Source organism: Protomyctophum parallelum (assembly GCF_964188405.1).
Source record: "Protomyctophum parallelum genome assembly, chromosome: 3".
Classification (NCBI taxonomy): Eukaryota; Metazoa; Chordata; class Actinopteri; order Myctophiformes; family Myctophidae; genus Protomyctophum; species Protomyctophum parallelum.
In genome coordinates this window covers 58,042,215-58,060,900 of record NC_139698.1, presented here as the reverse complement: position 1 = coordinate 58,060,900, position 18,686 = coordinate 58,042,215, and the positions used below count along the sequence as shown (strand labels likewise).

At 47.2% G+C, this 18,686-nt stretch overlaps 1 protein-coding gene across 1 annotated transcript; it reads right to left on the bottom strand.

Moving 5' to 3' along the window:
* Positions 1 to 2,268: 2,268 nt before the first annotated feature.
* LOC310856476 (neuronal pentraxin-1-like) lies at positions 2,269 to 5,356 on the bottom strand (the record flags this gene model as incomplete). The annotated part of the gene is made up of 5 exons (XM_083761942.1): positions 2,269 to 2,533; positions 2,899 to 3,047; positions 3,192 to 3,436; positions 4,346 to 4,553; positions 4,919 to 5,356. 5 exons carry the CDS (start codon positions 5,354 to 5,356, stop codon positions 2,269 to 2,271), a joined length of 1,305 nt encoding a protein of 434 aa, XP_083618068.1.
* Between the last annotated feature and the right edge of the window lie 13,330 nt (positions 5,357 to 18,686).

Below are 18,686 nucleotides of genomic sequence, written 5' to 3'. Positions count from 1 at the left end.
ATTTATATTGTTAAAATGTTTCAAAAATATGGCAAACATTCACATTATTCAAGATCTTTTGAAAATATCCGATTTACAAACTCACATGTCATATTGCGACATGTTGTGAGCTTGTAGATTGACTAATCCAATATTTACAGTATAGTGTTGAAGTGGTTTAACACAGTTTAACACATTTTGTTGAGACCCCCTGAAACCCCCTCAGGGACCCCAGGGGGTCCCCAGACCTCGCTTTGAGAAGCACTGCTTGATACGAGTCACAAACCAAATGCAATCTCTTCCATACTCTCGAACATTATTATTACTCCTCTCAAACACTTTGGTCACATGTGTGTGTTTGTGATAGTGTGTGCATATGCATATGTTAGCCAGGGCCATAGTATATCAATGAATCATCAAGTGTGTGTGTGTGTGTGTGTGTGTGTGTGTGTGTGTGTGTGTGTGTGTGTGTGTGTGTGTGGCGGTCAGTACACGTGGTTATGGGTGTATGCACGTGTGTTTCAGCATATTGTACACTTACATATCCAACACCCAGTGTCCATATTAACTCTGAGAGCGTACACATATCTGTACACTCTCAGAGTTGCAAATGGATACATTAATACTGAGGGTTTTACTCTGTAGACTCTCTCCTATCATCCTTTTCCAGTCACATCTCAACACCCCTTGTGGTTTAGCTGTTTCAACAGTGTGACACCAACGGTGACCCCGGTTCAGTGGTGTAACAGCAGTGTCTCTGCGTCAGGGATTTGAACCTTGCAGCTGGCGGTCAGGGCACCAGAGATAGTAAAAAATAAAATGAAAAGTGAACGCTACCTGACCAGTCTTGTCAAAAACTAGAAAAAAGGCCAAAAACCTCTAGTGTCCCTTTGTGTTGAATAATTCTTCCAGTGTGAAATCAGCTGCTGTCTCAAGGTGCAGACTGTTGGGTACTAGGGTCAAAAGCTAGACTAGAACGAATTCTGTCTTGGGCTCCTCTACAGCAGGGCTGCACAGATTGCCATACATACTAAGGTGCACTCAAACTCATAATTATGCACACAGTTGCACATGACTCCTTCTAAAGAACCAGAACACAGAAATATGCACACAGACATACTGTACAATGCATACACTCATGTGCACACATCGAACATTTTGGGACGATATCATCAATCGACAGACAGACAGGCACGCACGCGCGCACACACACACACACACACACACACACACACACACACACACACACACACACACACACACACACACACACAAACGCACGCACACACATGCATATATTCAGGTATCACAATTTTATTAGAAAAATTATAACTTCATCTGTCAGTGTTGCCATGCTCTGAGCATATAACAATACAGTATAAAATCTCAACCTAAAAGTAGGATAGTAAAAGCAATGGTCGGCGATGCTGACGCAGCATTTACAGTAATTAAGTCATGCTTTTACTTACAGATAACATTCCTATTAAAGTACAAACACCTGCAAAATGTGCCGTGGTCATCAACGGATTGCGTTTTACAATAGACACTCTTATCCAACTGATTACAAAGTGTACAATAAACATCTCTTTTTTAAATTAATTTACAATAGATTTAACACAAAGACACAAAACAAATCTGCAACTCATAAATTAATGTGCTGAGTTTGTCTTTTTTTATCAACAGCCCAAGGCACTCAGGCTTGTATGTTGGCAAGAAATTATGTAATTCTTTTACACAAAATCAAGCAGGTGGTGATACAGAAAGAATAGCAATAGAGAAGAGCGCCATCTCTAGTTTTTGAAGTATACATTCCTTTTCCCAAAATCCACTTTCATCACAGTGAATATTCCAGGCAGTGGGGCAAAGAAATAAGAAACAGAAATGAATACTCTGTTAAAATGCGTGTCATCTGTCAGTCCACTAAAAACTACATTATCTCCTACATGGTCTCCGTGGTCTGTGAAGTGCACCATCCATTTTGTGTTGTGACGACGAACCTGTCAAGTATTCCCAAACCTCAGCATCAGCCGCCACTATACAGAGAAGACCTAGAACTGGCTCGGTTTGAGCAATGTGCTTTCAAGCACCCCGGGATGCCAAAGGGTCCATTTCCATTAACCTATCCCACATGAAAATCTGGTAAAAATCTAGCAAGTGTTCACACATGACGTATTCAAATACTTATTACAAATCCAGGCACCATTTGTGGAAATAAACACCTCCTGATCTTTCAAACGCATTTACCGATGCTATACAGTGGCTTAACAAGGCATTTGCCTTCCATGCAGTTCAGTTGAGCTGGCGACAAGCTTCAAAAGTCCACTTTGATGCTCCTCCGTAAATATTGAGGCTTGTCTCCAGCCATGAAAAAACATTGCCCACTTGTGCTTTGCTGCTGCAAGTCGCGAGATTGTATATCTCTCCAATTGACAGTTTCCGATCCCACATGTGGAAATTCGCCAAGTCTCCAACAAATGCTTGTGTGGCATCAAATCCGCCTCCAAGCGTATCCTGGGGTAAAATAAAACATATGACATTAATTAAGAATGATATTCTATTAACCCAGAAAAAGAAAATAATGATTTCACATTAACCTTCAGTTAAATTGTTCATAAATAATGTATCATTCCCAAGAGCTTTAAAGAGGAGAATAGAACATCGCTTTAGGACTATTATTCTCCGAATGAACGATCATTAATGATCATCAATGATCTCGAGTAAAATCACATTCAGCTTGTTAGCCCTTTGAAAACCTCCCCACAAGCAAGTTTGTTTGTACTAGTCTTGTAATCTCATATGCGTTAGCAATTTAGACGGGTAGAGCAGTCTAAAAACTCGAACTTGAACTTGAAAAAGCTCCTTTAAAACAGATCCTTCTATCCATGGTGAGAGAAAAGACAGCTCTTCCAAAAGTTCCATTGTTTGATGGGATGATACGGTGCCAGATTCTCCCCACTGCCCCTCATCACTCCATCCTGGAATGCCTCCCAAACACCGTCACGAGTAGTCCACGTCACACAGATGTGGTGCCACTTTCCATCATTGATCAGGAATGGCAATTTTGCAACCTTTTATAATAGGATTTAAAATAAAATGTGACCCACTGTAATGTGCATTTATGAACAATACTTCAATATGCACATTAAAAGCTCCAGGACTCCCTAATTATAATTCTATTCACATAAAGACACAAGCCACATAATAGTCTATACCTTGTCGTTTATAAGTATCTCCATTGGGTTGTTCCCCCACTCTATCAGCACCAGCTCATTGGCCTGTCCCGGGACGGTGTAGGAGAACGGGGTTCCCACTCCCGGGGATGCGTTGGACTTCAGCCACATGCAGACGCTGAACGCATAAATCTCTGGGAGGCTCCTCTTCACTTTGGCATACATGTAGTTAGTTCTCAACGGGAAGGTGAGCTGGAATCTGTCCAAAGGCCGGTTTTCCTTTTGCCCTGTAAAAAAACAAACAATTATTAATATAATGAATAATAATAATAATCATTGGGCCTATTATTATTATTATTGAACAACATAGCCATGTCAGATAATAGAAACTAATCCAGTTGGCAAAGTGTGTGTGTGTGTGTGTGTGTGTGTGTGTGTGTGTGTGTGTGTTACAAGCTTGCCTTAATCAACATACCATATCAAGTTTGTGTATTTTGCTCCTATATATTATAATTTGCATTACGTATAGATTGACAACAACACATTCTGAATCACGCTGCTCGAGACTTGATTTGTTTGTTAATCTCGCATCATGATAATCGTCATATATGCAAAGTGAGCAACGGCGCTCTGAGCTCTCCTTCACTCCCGTTATCTCCTCCCTCCATTACCCCTCCCTTGCGATTCTACTATGATGTGTTGTAAGCCTAATGAGCAGCGGCTCAGGCTCAGCTCTGATCAATATTCCACAGGCATCTCAAACACGCACGGGGAATCACAGAGCATCATCATTACGGTCCTGCATTGCGAAGTTTGCGCTCTTCTCAGAAGGGTCGCAGTGCGAGTCCAGAGATGGGTCATTCACTGCATCTATAATTATTTGATTTGCATCAATTAGAGGGACTGGGAGGAAAAGGAAATGCAGAATATTCTGGACTGCGCAATTTCTTTTGCGAGCTAACAGAAAGCGTTGCTTTGCGCCGGATTCCTCTCCGAGTACTCCCCCATTTACGTTTTACCACTTTGATCATGAGATTTCTCGTTGAGATGTTGAAAGGCTATACTAATCTTTCTCTCCACAACAGTAGACTGTATAGTCGTAACACACAATGGCACATTTCTTGAAGTGTGTAGTGTAGGCTATAGGCAATTTTCAAAATATAGTTTTTCTAGGACTAAAGTGTGGTCTTGCCCACCTCTCTTCAGGTCAGTAATTCTCTGGTGGAGGGATGTCAGCGTGGACTCCACTCTGCCACGCTGCTCCGTCTCGTTCCGCAGCCCAGGTTTCCCCTCCTCGATGCTGTTCACACGGGAGAGAACCTGCTTCTCCAAGTCATCGATTTTACTCTGAAGCAGGTCTTTCAGGCTGGTTGCCTGCACCGAGTTGTTGTTTCTGCTGAATTGCTGATGCGGAAAAAGAGGTGTGTTAGCCTATAGCTTAAAGTTAAAAGTGCATTAGAATCCCTGCATGGGTCCCGGGACGCAAGCGGGATAATGCCAGCTTAACTTCTCCAAAAGATTGCAGTGAGTGAGCTGAAGCGGCGCGGACGAGGCAACTATAGCCTACTCTGGATATTGTTTTTACCCCCATCCCCATGATTCCTTTAGGCTACGACTGGTAACAAGGCGAGGTATAACAGATCGAGGTAAAACTGGGTGAAATCGTAATAACGGATTATAGTAGATTTAACCTGAATAACTATATAACTGAAGCTTTATGCGTAATGTTTTGTCATTGGTCTTAATGATGCACCATGGATCAAGCTTACCTCGAGGTTTTCTAGTCTCTGTTTCAGAGACTGTAAAGTCTGTGATAGTTGCGTCAAAGTGTCACCCGGGCCCCTCAATACGTCTCCCATTGTGTTTTTCGCCTCTTTCCTCCTGCCTCCCGGCCGCGCGTCTCCGGGCTCCGACCCGATCTGGCTCTCGCACCGGGCCAACTTTGAGGTCAGTTCCCTGATAGTCTCTTTTTGGTTCATTATCGTCTCTTTCTGCTGCAAAACCGTTTCCCGCAGCTGCATGACGGTGGTCTTCAAATCCTCCCCGGGCACACTGTTCTGCAAGGTAGCCGCGCAAATGTCCATATCCTTTGGCACGGACGTACAAATGAACTGGGTCTGTCCAAAGTCTTGAGCCGAACTCTCCAAAAATAAATGTGAAAACAGTAAAAGTTGCCAATGAATTCCCTTCTTCTTGTTGGCCTGCATGCTGGCGTCTGTGTGGTGTCGTTTGTTTGTTTTTGGTTCGAGCACCGCAATGTGATGCAAGTGATGACAAACCACAGAGCTGTCCCGCCGACGTTGTAATCCTGTCGGTGGTGCGCACCCGGTTTATATAGTGCCCTCGGTTCTGCGCAGAGCGCAGGTTCACTGCATCACGAGCAGAGAGGGGAGGGCATCACTCTTTCAACGTTTAAGCCTTTTATTATACTCCGTCGCCGAAAATTGCCGATCTACAAGCTCACAACCGCGTTGTGGACGCGACGCGTTGTGAGCTTGTAGGTCTGCTATTTTCGTCGCGCGACACCGTCAAGCGACGAAGTGTGCACGGCTTGACTTCAGAAGAAGCAGCGTCGTGCACATTCAGGGGATGAGATATTTTGTCTTGTTCTATCATAGGCTCCCAGACCAAATGACAATTTGTCATTCTGGGCCAGATGTTAAATGTTTTATCAAAACGACAAATTGTCATTTGGCTTTGTGTATTTATTCATCAGCAAAACGTAGATGTGTGGGCTGTGCAGAGAGTTGCGCAAGGTGCCCATGGCAGCCCATGATGTGTTGAGTTAAAGAAGTATATAGTCTCGTATTCGCCTATTAGGTTGACGCAGAGGCATGTCAAATCAGCACCTCAGACAGCGCCGTCCATCGCGTCATCACAGGGCCCCCTACACAGACTCGAGACCTGTCACCTTTGGCATCATCTTATTTTATTTGCACATTATGTGAAATCATCAATCAAATTAAACATCACACCCGTGTGAAATGAGGGGCGGTCTTATCATACATCATCATAATATAATATCATGTCATTCTGGCCAATCACAATTTGCGTCCTCACTTTTCTGCCCTCACTTTTTATCCTCAATACTTTGCTCACTGCATGCTCAGCCAATCAAATCATCTCAATTCCGTGCTCATCGAATCAAATCATCGCTTCACACAAACACACAAAGCTGGCCATAAAAATAGAAAGAAAAAAAGAGACATTTCTGATATTTGAACGACACACTGACACACACGTGCACCCGGAGAGAGGACCCAATATCATATCAAACTATTTTTAGAGGGCTTTTAATGCATTATTGGAACCCCATCTACACACACACGCACACACACACACACACACACACACACACACACACACACACACACACACTACATTATGAATCCCGCCCCTCATGGTTCACTTGAACGTTTTGTGTCTCAAGTCACAAACACAGTTAAGCAGACTTATTTTTCAGAGACATTTTTGGCAGACAGATCTGGGACAATGACATTGCCTTCTGTATTTCGCAATGAATCCTTATGACTCACATAATCATCTCAATTTCAGTCCCTAAAATGATTTAATCTGTCCCCAAGCATTTTGCCATATCTATTATTCAGTAAGGGCAATATTACATTTTCTTTTCAGTGCCTATAGTCGACCTTTATTTGGTCAATGTTGAAAATATTATGAAAACATTTTGAATAAGTAATGAAAGTCTCAGATTAATATAGATTTTTTTTCCATCTAAACTGAAGATGGGGATAAGGGGCAAGAACATCTGTACTGTATGTGACTGAAGGAGTCATGGGAACCCTTAGGCTGCCTTTATGGAATAAGTCACCACTACCCTTGATCCTGGAATCAAATCATGTCTTGCTCTAGGAATTACACATGCTTTTATGGTGGTTTGATATATTAATCCTGGCTGACTGATTTCATTGCCGTCAAGAGGAGGAAGGCGCTCATTTTGAAGGCTAGAAATGCCACCAAGAGCATTGTTTTATAGCAGCACTACAGCACTATACATATCGTTATTGGATGGGAATGATGAAGTAATTAAAGGGACATGGGATGGGTTCCTACCGAGCCTTAGGCTGTCAGATGGTTCTCATCACTGCAGATCTTCACTAGTCCCCAGAAACACCTTGCATATACTCATCATGCATCACTGCCTAACCCCTAGACCTATCAAACAGGTCAAGAAATGAAATCCATAGGGTGCAATAAAGGCAGGTATGGTGCGCCTACGTGACTGATATTCAATTTTTATCAGACATTTCGTCTTTGGCCCCAGAGACCCCATCTATCCAGGGGTGTCCGTAATAATGTATCACAGTTTCACTATAGTTTCCTGAAGACGTAAGCTATATGATTCAGATTCAGATACCTTTTATTTACCATTTGTGTATACACACATAGGAATTTGCTTTGACTTAACATGAGTGCATTCAATTATTTTTTCACAAATAAAATGACATAAGACAACACTGTGCAGGGAAATAAATATAAAGTGCAGGGTTATACAGTAGTTCATAGTGCATCAAATGTTGCCAGTGATTAAAGTGCCGGTGTCACTAGGAGGCAGGAGTGGAAGGGAAGCCAGAGTCATTGAGCAGCCTGGCAGCTGAGGGGAAAAAACGTTGTCTGTGGAGGGCTTTCGTAGCCTTCGGCAGCCGCAGTCTTCTCCCAGAGGGGAGCAGGGTGAGGAGGCCGTGGCCAGGGTGGGAGGAGTCGGCCATAATCTTCCTTGCTCTCTTCAGCGCCCTAGAGTCGTGGAGGGACTTGACGGAGGGCAGAGGGCGGCCAATCACCCTCTCTAGTGAACAAGTGAAGTCAGGGAAAATCGGGTTGTGCTTAGATGGAAGACAAAAGTGAGTAAGTGAAGATTATTGACTGACATGCAAGAGGGTTACAGAGTCTTAACCCATACAACAGTTTAAGGCCTTTAGTGAAAGTGTTGAGCATTATATTAATTAAATCAAATATTTGTGACATCAGTGCTTCTTATTCAAGCTCCATCCTACGTCACTTCAGTTTAGCCTGAACACGCGTTTCTTCTTAAATGATACTTAACCGTGGAAGAGAAATGAAAAGCGATAGAGGTTTATGGACTCTATGTCATGCACTGACATAATCCTGAACCGAAAGAGTACCAGGGGTAAAGTTACATCATAAAAGAGCAAAAGGGTGTGATTTCTTTTAAAGCCTTTTGGCTTTCCAAGAGATCAATCTCATTGTTGATTTTGAGATGATATAACTGTCTGGCTTTTTGTGAAATAGTTGTTTCTCTCTTTGAGGTTTTTAGGTGGCAGACCTGGAACAAGATATGAATAAAGTCATGAATGTATTCATTCCATCTGATGGCTGAAGATGCAGGATATTCAATAAATACATATGAAATCAAACGCCACGGCTGTCCGCCTTACAGACATATACGGCAACATGTTACATGCTGTAGGCCTATGAAGCAGGGTCAAGCAAAAGCCAGTACGACTCCTTTTTCCCAGAGGCCACTGTAAATATTTAACACATTAATGCATTTACAGGCAACCCAATGTTTTTCTTTTTTTCTTTTAACAGTTAAGTGCAGTGATTCCTTCCGACTCTTCAGCGTAGAGCGCTGACAGCGTTGCCTTTAGCTACATAACATAGCCCTTAAGACTCGGATGCTTTGTGTAGAGCAGCAGGACTCCAAAATGGAAATGCATGGTTACTTAAAGGTTATGCAATTTGAATTCTTACACAATGACCTTGTCAGAGCACCACGCCATGTAGGGGGAAAGAAAGTTGAATTAAAGACAAATCGAAGTGGAGGTTTTTCTCCACGAACCCTCAAATATTTGTTAAGGAGTTGCTGGTTATATAACTCCACCTAATAAGTGCCAGTGCTTCCCAGGGCTTTGCAAAGGACATTAATTATGCATTTTGTCCTAAGATCCATTTGCCAAACACATGCTATTTTGTATTTGCAGATATTAATAATGGAGAAAACAGCCAGTCGTATTGTTCTCTGCAACATCCTCTGTTTCTGTTGGAACACAACAGTGCCCACTCATAACCAGTGATAAGACCAGACATCATCTGCCCTTTGGGACCCATTGACTGCATTCCTCAGCATTGCTAACTGTCTAAGACACCGATTACTGTTGAACACTCTGTGCTTCCCACACAGACAAATCTCAGAGCCACATTCCGCTTCAAGTTGCACAACCCCCACTCTGTGCTGCAGGTACTAACTTTACTTGGATATACACACCCCTTCATTTTCGTATACCTCCATCATCAGCCCCCCTATAGCTTATCCTCCTCTCTTCCTGTATTAAACCACCCCCATCCACACACACACACACACACACACACACACACACACACACACACACACACACACACACACACACACACACACACACACACTTAAAGCAGCTATTGTCTCCTTGCTTTTTCCGTTGCACTAATAAATTAATGATTCCTGTGCGTATCACAGTATCAACTTGAACACACAGTAACAGCTGTGGGATATATAACATCATTAGTCACAGTGTGCATGAAATAATAATCGGGTTTGGATTGATAGGGTTTGTTGTGAGAGTCGTTGTGCTTGACGCAGCAACAGCAGAATGATCCATGACATTGCATAGGTACTAATCTCATACAAGCAGTTGCGTGTGAATCGTATCACGCCCACTATATCACCTTGGCCCGCAGAGGCACGCTGCCTGATTCCCACCTGTTGTGACACATCTCCTCAATAATGTATCCACACACAGTGGAACCACATTCTCCGGCGCCAGAGATCAATGGCTGTAATTTCACATGTTGGCATCCTGCCTCGACTTGCTCCCCTACTTTCCCACCCTCTTGCTGTGCAGTGACGGATGCCATTAGATTACAAACAAAAAGGGAAAAAAAAGTGTGTAGCCAGGACTATTGAGGGTCATATTTGTTGTTACCCTGCATTTGTGCCTTCTTGCAGTCTTTAAGTGGATATTGAAATGGGAAAGAGAGCCATTTATGGTAATGGTGAATGTTAAGTGTTCTCTCTCATGGCCTAGCATTAGTGAATCTAGCAGCCTCAGCTTTTCACCTCATCTCAGGGTTCTAACTGTACTGGGTTGGAGATCTATCAAGTCACACAGGGAATTTGTCTGTCACTTCCATTTAGGTGAGAATGTGATGTGATGGTTCTATAAGTGACTACAGCAACTGGAAAGTCTGCTCTAATGGTTGTGCCAGGTCAAAGGCAAACAGGTCATCAAGATCAATAGGGTCCATTTGTCTGGTGAGCATGAAGGTGCACAGCAAATTACATGGCAATCCACTCTGTAGTTTTAGACATCTATCTTGTGTGGCAGTAAAATGTCTGCAGGTGGAAGTTTTGGCGCTGGAGGAGATCACACACAGTCACCCAAATCCATAGGAGTGGCATAGGCAGACTGCACCAATGCAACTAGTCGCAACACCTTGCAGTTTTAAGGTCTGTGACACTGCCACATAAAATGTGTGAAACAATGTATTTCCTGGCCTGGTATGAGTATTGAAGAAAATGAAACATACTGGGGAATAACAGGGGAATATGTTGGTTAAACTAGGGTTGAATATTTAACACTGAAATGTAGTGTACGGAGAATACAATAATGTGTTTTGTGTAGTTGAACCATGGTCATCAATTTTCTGTTGACAAATGACAAGATCACAAGGGGAGCTGTGGGGAAATGTGTGTGAGCAATATTTCCAGGAAGCTATAAAAGAACAGGAAGTGTGGCGCCGAGCCTGGGTTCCATTTTGGGCAGTAAGAAGAAGGTGTGGTGTGGTTATGGTTTTTTTGCCAAACACACTCTTTTAAAGGCCAATACTATACGCCAATTCAGAAGAACCGAAGAACTTTGCTGAGGAAAGGAAAGAGTTTGGTAGTGCAGCTTCTGAGGTGTTGAGCTCTGACAAACAATCAGAGCTTGTATAACAAAGGACCCAGCAGATGACTCCGGACTTAAAGGTCGGGTGAGCAGCATATATAATTTATTTTTGCCGGTAAGCAATGCTTTGCCTTTTTGTTTTCTAAAGATATTGCAATTTCAGTTAAAAGGAAATTGTTTTGTGTTTTCTTTTGCTTTACAATACTGTTCGTTTCCAGTGTTAAGATTTACTGTCGCAGGTACAGCACCTTTATTTCTTTTATTTAATATAATTCTGACTTATTACGTCAATAGTCCTGATTGTTATAAGTCCACACCAGTGCAACTTCTTCCAACTGCCAACTTGCCAACCAATAATGGGTGCAAGGTATTTGCATGTTGCAAGGAATTGCATTGGTGTGGACTGGCCTTGAGGTTCATGGTAGTGCACAGAAAAGTCAATTCACTAGTTGGAAGAAAACACCATTGGAAGGTTTAAAGGTTTTTTATTGAATGAGAGAATGAAGTGATGAGAGTTGTGATGAGGAGGAGAGCGGGGCGTGGGTTCCGGGGGTTCGCCGACCCTGAAGTCTTTGGGGAAGGGGTCTTGTAGCGGTCAGCCCGCGGCACACGTGGGGCGTGATCGCGTGGCGGTCAGCCCGCGGTACGCTTGGAAGCGTGATCCCCCGTGGGAACTGTGAGGAAGGGACGAGGTGAGGAGAGAAGGAGGAGAAGGAGCAGTGGAAGCTGCTGGTCTTGAGGTGGTGAAGGGGATGGTGGCGGGATACAAAAGCATAGAGGATGCTGGGTTGTCTGAGGCGGGTATAAGTAGGCTGGGTAGATTGGCAAGGAGGGCGGAGGATGGCATGAGGGCATGGTCAAGGTGTGTTTCTCCGCCTCCTGAACATCAGTTGTTCCAACTCCATTTCACTAGTTGGAAGAAAACACCATTGGAAGGTTTAAAGGTTTTTTATTGAATGAGAGAATGAAGTGATGAGAGTTGTGATGAGGAGGAGAGCGGGGCGTGGGTTCCGGGGGTTCGCCGACCCTGAAGTCTTTGGGGAAGGGGTCGTGTAGCGGTCAGCCCGCGGCACACGTGGGGCGTGATCGCGTGGCGGTCAGCCCGCGGTACGCTTGGAAGCGTGATCCCCAAAAGGACTACGGGGGCGACTACTAGGCCAGGGAGTTGTGGGCCTGTTTGATGTCGTGGAGGGAGGAGCGGATGTAGGTCAGGTATGCCTGGGAAGACCATCGACCTAGCAGGCGGACGGTGTGGTCCTGGAGGCCTCGGCTGGCGGCTGTGGAGGCAGCGCCGATGCGGAAGGAGTGGCCGGAAAAGTTTTCCGCGGGGTAGCCTGAGATGGTGAGGATTTGGCGGAGGTGGAGGAGGAACCAGCCACGGGTAGCGACGGTTCCGTGTTCGTCGATGAAGAGGGGGTCCTGGGGGAGAGCGTGCTGGGATTGTCTGAAGCGGAAGTGGTTGGCCAGGGATTCGAAAGGACTGGTGGGAGAGTTGAGGCGGAAGTAGTAGACGGGGATTGGGCGGTGCTGGGAGGTCTTGCTTCGTTTGAGGGTGAAGACCAGTGTGTTGTGGTCGTGGGAAGTTAGGTCAGAGAGGCAGGGGTGGATTGCGGGGTCGAAGTTCCGGTTGGCGGCTGTGAACTCTGAGCAGCGGAGGAAGCCGTAGAAGGCGAGGAGGAACATGGATTCGAGGGTGGAGGTGAGGGTTTGGTTGGCGTAGCCGGATCTGATGGTGTGTATGCAGGAAGCCAGGATCTCTATGGTGAGGGGGAGGCGCCGAGGGGGGAGCCGTGGTTCCCCGCGCTGTAGGCCTTTGAGTTGGAGGAGGATTTGGGGGTGCTGAGTGAAGGGATGGGGTGAACCGGTTAGGAGTTTGGTGAAGAAACTGATCCCGCAGAGGTAGACTCGGATTGTGGAGGAACGGGTGGATAGGGCAGAAGCGCTGTGGCTGATGTAGGCGGAGAGGGAGAGGAGATCGAGGGAAGGGAAAGGTAGGTTGTGGCGGAGATGGAAGGAATGGAAGTTGATCCAGGCTGTCCGGTAGGATGAGAGGGTGGAGTCTGCTATGCTCAGCAGGATGGATTGCTGGGACTGGAGTATGAGGTGGTGGAGAGGATGCTCTAGGGGAAGGTGATGTCGGAAAATGGAGGGACTGGGACCGGAAGGGGATCGGAGTGTGGTGCCAAGGTCTTGAATTTCTGAAAGAAAAAGCGGGAGAGGGAGTCAGCGATGGCGTTGTGGTGGCCGGGGACATGTGCAGCGCGGAGGAGGAACTGGTGGGTGACAGAGAGCCAGGTTAGGCGGCGCAGGAGGGACATGACGGGGAGAGAAGAGCAGCGGCCTTTATTGATGATGTGAACGACGGCCTGGTTGTCTGTGTGAATGAGGACGCTCTTGCTGGTCCACTCTGTGCCCCACAGGGCTGCGGCGACGACGATGGGGTAAAGTTCATAGAGGGTGGATGACTGAGTGTGGTCAGGGTCGAGGAGGTGGAGTTCGCCGGGCCAGGGGGAGGAGAACCACCTTCCTGCGTAGTAGCCGCCGAAGCCTACTGAGGGGGCCGCGTCTGTGTAGAGTTGGAGGTCTTCGGGGGAGGAGATGAAATCATTATAGAAGAAGGTGATGCCGTTCCAATTTGAGAGGAGGAGGTGCCAGAGGCGCAGCTCCATTTGGCAGGGGGAGTCGAGCGTGACTTGGTGGTGAAGGGAGGGGACTGAGGTGGAGAGGTGGAGGAGGTTGGAGATGAAGGAGCGGCCTTGGGGGATGATGCGCATGGCGTAGTTGAGGTGGCCGAGTAGGGAAAGGAGCTGTTGCTTGCTGCATTGGGGGAGGTTCATGTAGTTGGAGAGGAGGAGGGTGATGCGGTTGAGCTTGTCTGGGGGCAGGGAGGCTTGGAGTGAGACAGTGTCCAGGGTGATGCCTAGGAATTCCAGGGAGGTGGAAGGGCCCTCTGTCTTCTCTAGGGCGAGGGGGACGCCGAGGTGGTTGAAAACGGAGGTGAGGGTGGTGAGGCCGGAAGCGGGGGGTGCGTGAGGGGGAGTGACGATGAGGAAGTCGTCCAGCAGGTGGGTGACGTAGGGGAGCTTGTGGTTGTTGAGGAGGATCCAGCAGAGAGCTTCGGCGAGGGTGTCGAAAAGCTTTGGGCTGCTCCTACAGCCGAAAGTGAGGCGGACAGCAAAGTAATAGGAGTCCTGCCAGAAAACCCCAAAAAGGTTCCAGCTGTCAGGGTGGAGGGGGAGAACTTTGAAGGCTGCAGTGACGTCGGCTTTGGCCAGCTGGGCTCCTTGGCCGGCGAGGCGAATTAAGTTTATGGCACCATCGATGGTGGCGTATTGCAGGGAGAAGGGGGGGCTGGGGATGAGACTGTTGATGCTGGGGGTGGAGGTGCCGTGGGGGGAGGAGAGGTCGAGGATGATCCTCTTTTTTCCTGAGTATTTCCGGGTGGCGATGCCAAGGGGGCTGATGCGGTAGGTGGGGAATGGTGGGGTGGAAAATGGGCCGATCATGAATCCGTTTGTGACTTCTTTTGTGAGCAGGGTGGTGACGGAGTCGGGGTCGGTGATGGCGGACTGGAGGTTTTGGCAGGTGTGGCTGTTGGTGGGGAGGGTGATGAGGCCGGGGGAGAAGCCGTAGTTCAGGCCTCCGAGGAGGAAGCAGGCGGTTGCGGGGTCGGGGTGGCGTGAAAGTGCGGCGGCCAGGGCAGGGATGTTGATGGGGGTGGAGAGGTGCCGGGACAGTCAGCTGGGTTTGGAGGGATTGGTGGGGTGTTGGGGGCAGGAAAGGCGGGAATGGGCGCCACCACAGTGGGTGCAAACGTGGAGCATCTTGCAGGAAGAAACGTTGCACCCTTTGTAATTGAAATTATTGCAGATGGCTTCAGAGCCGCAGTAGAGGACTGGGCGGCCGTGTCTGTCGGAGGTTTGGTTGGAAGCTGGGTATTGGGGGGGTCGTTGCGGGGGCGGGCCGCCGGTGATGGCGAGGAGAGAGGGAAGACTGGGAGCTGGTCTGGTGGTGGGTTTGGTGGTGGTTTTGGCGGCGGCGTGGGAATGCTGGCTTGCGGCGGCGGAGCGGGGGGCTGCGTGGAGGCACTGGCTGGCAGGGTGGGTGGGGTTGCCGCACAGGTTGCAGGCGATGGCGAGCCTTCCTGCGAAAATACGGCAGTATAGTTCGAGGTCCAGGTGGCCCCAGTAGGTGGCGGTGTTGAGTTGATGGAGCCTTGCTGCGGCGGTGGCGGAGAACTGGCGGTGGTATTCCAGAAACAGGGAGCCGCCGAACCTTACGGCTAGGTCAAAAATGGTGGAGAGGTAGTCGTCCAGCTCCTGGCGCCGGGCTGGGTAGGTGGAGCAAATGACGTCTCGGTAAAGGGAAAAGGCCAGGCCGAACTCGGCGACGGTGAGGATGGAGGAGCGTGAGGGGGTGGGGTTGCGGAGTTGGACGGAGATATCTCCGCACTCTAGGATACGGGACTCGGAGTTGGTGGTGGAGGGGCGGAGGAGAGTGGCAAGGTCAATGTCATTACCATGTAATATCTGGTTCCGGAGGGTGGCGCTGATGTTCTGAGGGTTTCTTGCTGGGGCATGGGGCGGGACGACTGCTGGGGTTGCTGTAGAGAGAGAGAAGTTGGGAGGATGGGGGGGGAGAAGGGGGGGGAGAGGGTAGGAGGGGTCGGGAAGGACGCTGGGAAGAGTCAGCGTGGGGTGGCAGGTGGCCGGGGAGTGCGGGTAGGCGGGTGAGGCCTGTAGGAAGGCATGAGAGGCCCGAGGGAGGGTGGGCAGAGCCTGGGGGGGGGGGGGGGGGCGGGAAGGGGGGGTAGGCGGGTGAGGCCTGTGGGAAGGCATGAGAGGCCCGAGGGAGGTTGGGAGCCTCGGCGGGGGATGCCTGAGGGAGGGTGGGTGGGGCCTGGGGAGGGGGGGCCGGGAAGGGGGGGTAGGCGGGTGAGGCCTGTGGGAAGGCATGAGAGGCCCGAGGGAGGTTGGAAGCCTCGGCGGAGGCCTGAATCAATGCAGCCACGAGAGTGGCGATGGATGGGGGGATGGGGGGAGTTTGGGTGGGGGGGAGGGGGGGGTTGGGGCATGGTGGGACCTGCGCGGCGGCGGAGGTCAGGAAGGTAAGGAGGGACGTGAGGGCGTGCGGGGCGGGCACTGGAGGGGTTGCGCTGATTGGCGGGATTGTGATGGCGTGGGGGGGTGGAGCTTGAGGTGGTTGAGCTGGTTGGAATTGTGCTGTTTGGAAGGTGGAAAGAAAAGGAGTAGGAGTGGGGGGGGGGGAGGGGGGGGGGGGGTTAGAGGAAGCCGGCGTTGGGTGACCGACACTACGTAACTTAATGCTTGTAAATCAATTACGGTTAATTAATTCAAGCAGAAAGTAATCTGAAAATAATGCAAGACGCCCAACGCCGGGCAGTGTTGGGTAATTAACACCGCGCAGCTCAATGCTTGTAAATTAACTATGATCAATTAATTTAGCAGAAAGTAATCTGAATATAATGCAAGACGCCCAACACCGGGCGGTGTTGGGCAACCGACACTACATAACTCAATGCTTGTAAACTGACCACAATCAATTAATCAAGTAGAAAGTAATGCGATATAATGTAAAATACCCAACGCTGGAGGTGGGGGGGGGGAGAGAAGTTGGGATGACACGGGACCGCTTGGACCGGCGGGTGACGTCGTCGGTGGTGGCCGCGCTGGGAGCGCGCCTCGTGACGTCATCGGTGGGTGCCGGGTTTGAAGAAGTTGAGGGAGTTGCTGTGTTGTTGTTGTTGCTGTCGCAGAAGAGTTTAAACAGGCCCGCTTTGTTGGTGGAGCGGACGAACGGGATGTTGAGCGTTCGTAGCTGTTTTTGGAGTCCTACGACGGTCCAGTCGGAGATGGAGGGTTGTGGTGGGCTTGGGTTGCTGGAGAGGAGCGAGGTGGCAGAGCTGCGGGTGGCGGTGTGGACGCGCCTGGAGCGCCGTGTCACCTGGGTGGGTGGAGGGAGGGTTGGAGCCGGAGGTTGGCTGTAAGTCTCACGGCTCTTCCTCTTGTCGGAGCGGAGCTTTCGGAAGCGGTTCCGGATACGGCTCTGTTTGATACTGAGCCTGGATGGCTGGGAGGCGGCGGCCTGGGGGGCTGTGGTGGGACGGCTGTCATCATCGTCGCTGGACGTGGTATCGGGGATGAGCGTTGGGCTCCCCTGAGCGTCCGCGGGAGGATCGCCGTCCGAGCCCGAGGTGGAAAAATCCATGGCAGGTGAGCCGCTGGTTTTTGCGTTGCTGGTTATTTCTTTCTGTTGCTTGTATGAAGGGTACGTGCGTTGTGGCGTGTACGAGCATACAAAAGCATAGAGGATGCTGGGTTGTCTGAGGCGGGTATAAGTAGGCTGGGTAGATTGGCAAGGAGGGCGGAGGATGGCATGAGGGCATGGTCAAGGTGTGTTTCTCCGCCTCCTGAACATCAGTTGTTCCAACTCCATTAATAGCCATGTTGGATGACAATATGAAACATGATAATATGACAATATGAAACATGACAATATGAAACATGACGATATGACAATATGAAACATGACAATATGACGATATGACAATATGAAATATGACAATATGACAATATGACATGACAATATGAAACATGACAATATGACAATATAACATGACAATATGAAACATGACAATATGACAATATAACATGACAATATGACATATGACAATATGACAATATGACATGACAATATGAAACATGACAATATAACAGTATGAAACATGACAATATGACAATATGAAACATGACAATATGAAACATTACAATATGAAACATGACAATATAGGACAATATGAACCATGACAATATGACAATAGCTATGGACCATGACAATATGACAATATGAAATATGACAATATGACAATATAACATGACAATATGACAATATGAAACATGACAATATGACAATATAACATGACAATATGAAATATGACAATATGACAATATAACATGACAATATGAAACATGACGATATGACAATATAACATGACAATATGAAACATGACGATATGACAATATAACATGACAATATGAAACATGACGATATGACAATATGAAACATGACAATATGACAATATGAAACATGACAATATGACAATATAACATGACAATATGAAATATGACAATATGACAATATAACATTACAATATGAAACATGACAATATAGGACAATATGAACCATGACAATATGACAATAGCTATGGACCATGACAATATGACAATATGAAATATGACAATATGACAATATAACATGACAATATGACAATATGAAACATGACAATATGACAATATAACATGACAATATGAAATATGACAATATGACAATATAACATGACAATATGAAACATGACGATATGACAATATAACATGACAATATGAAACATGACGATATGACAATATAACATGACAATATGAAACATGACGATATGACAATATAACATGACAATATGAAACATGACAATATGACAATATGACATGACAATATGAAACATGACGATATGACAATATAACATGACAATATGAAACATGACAATATGAAACATGACAATATGACAATATAACATGACAATATGAAATATGACAATATGACAATATAACATGACAATATG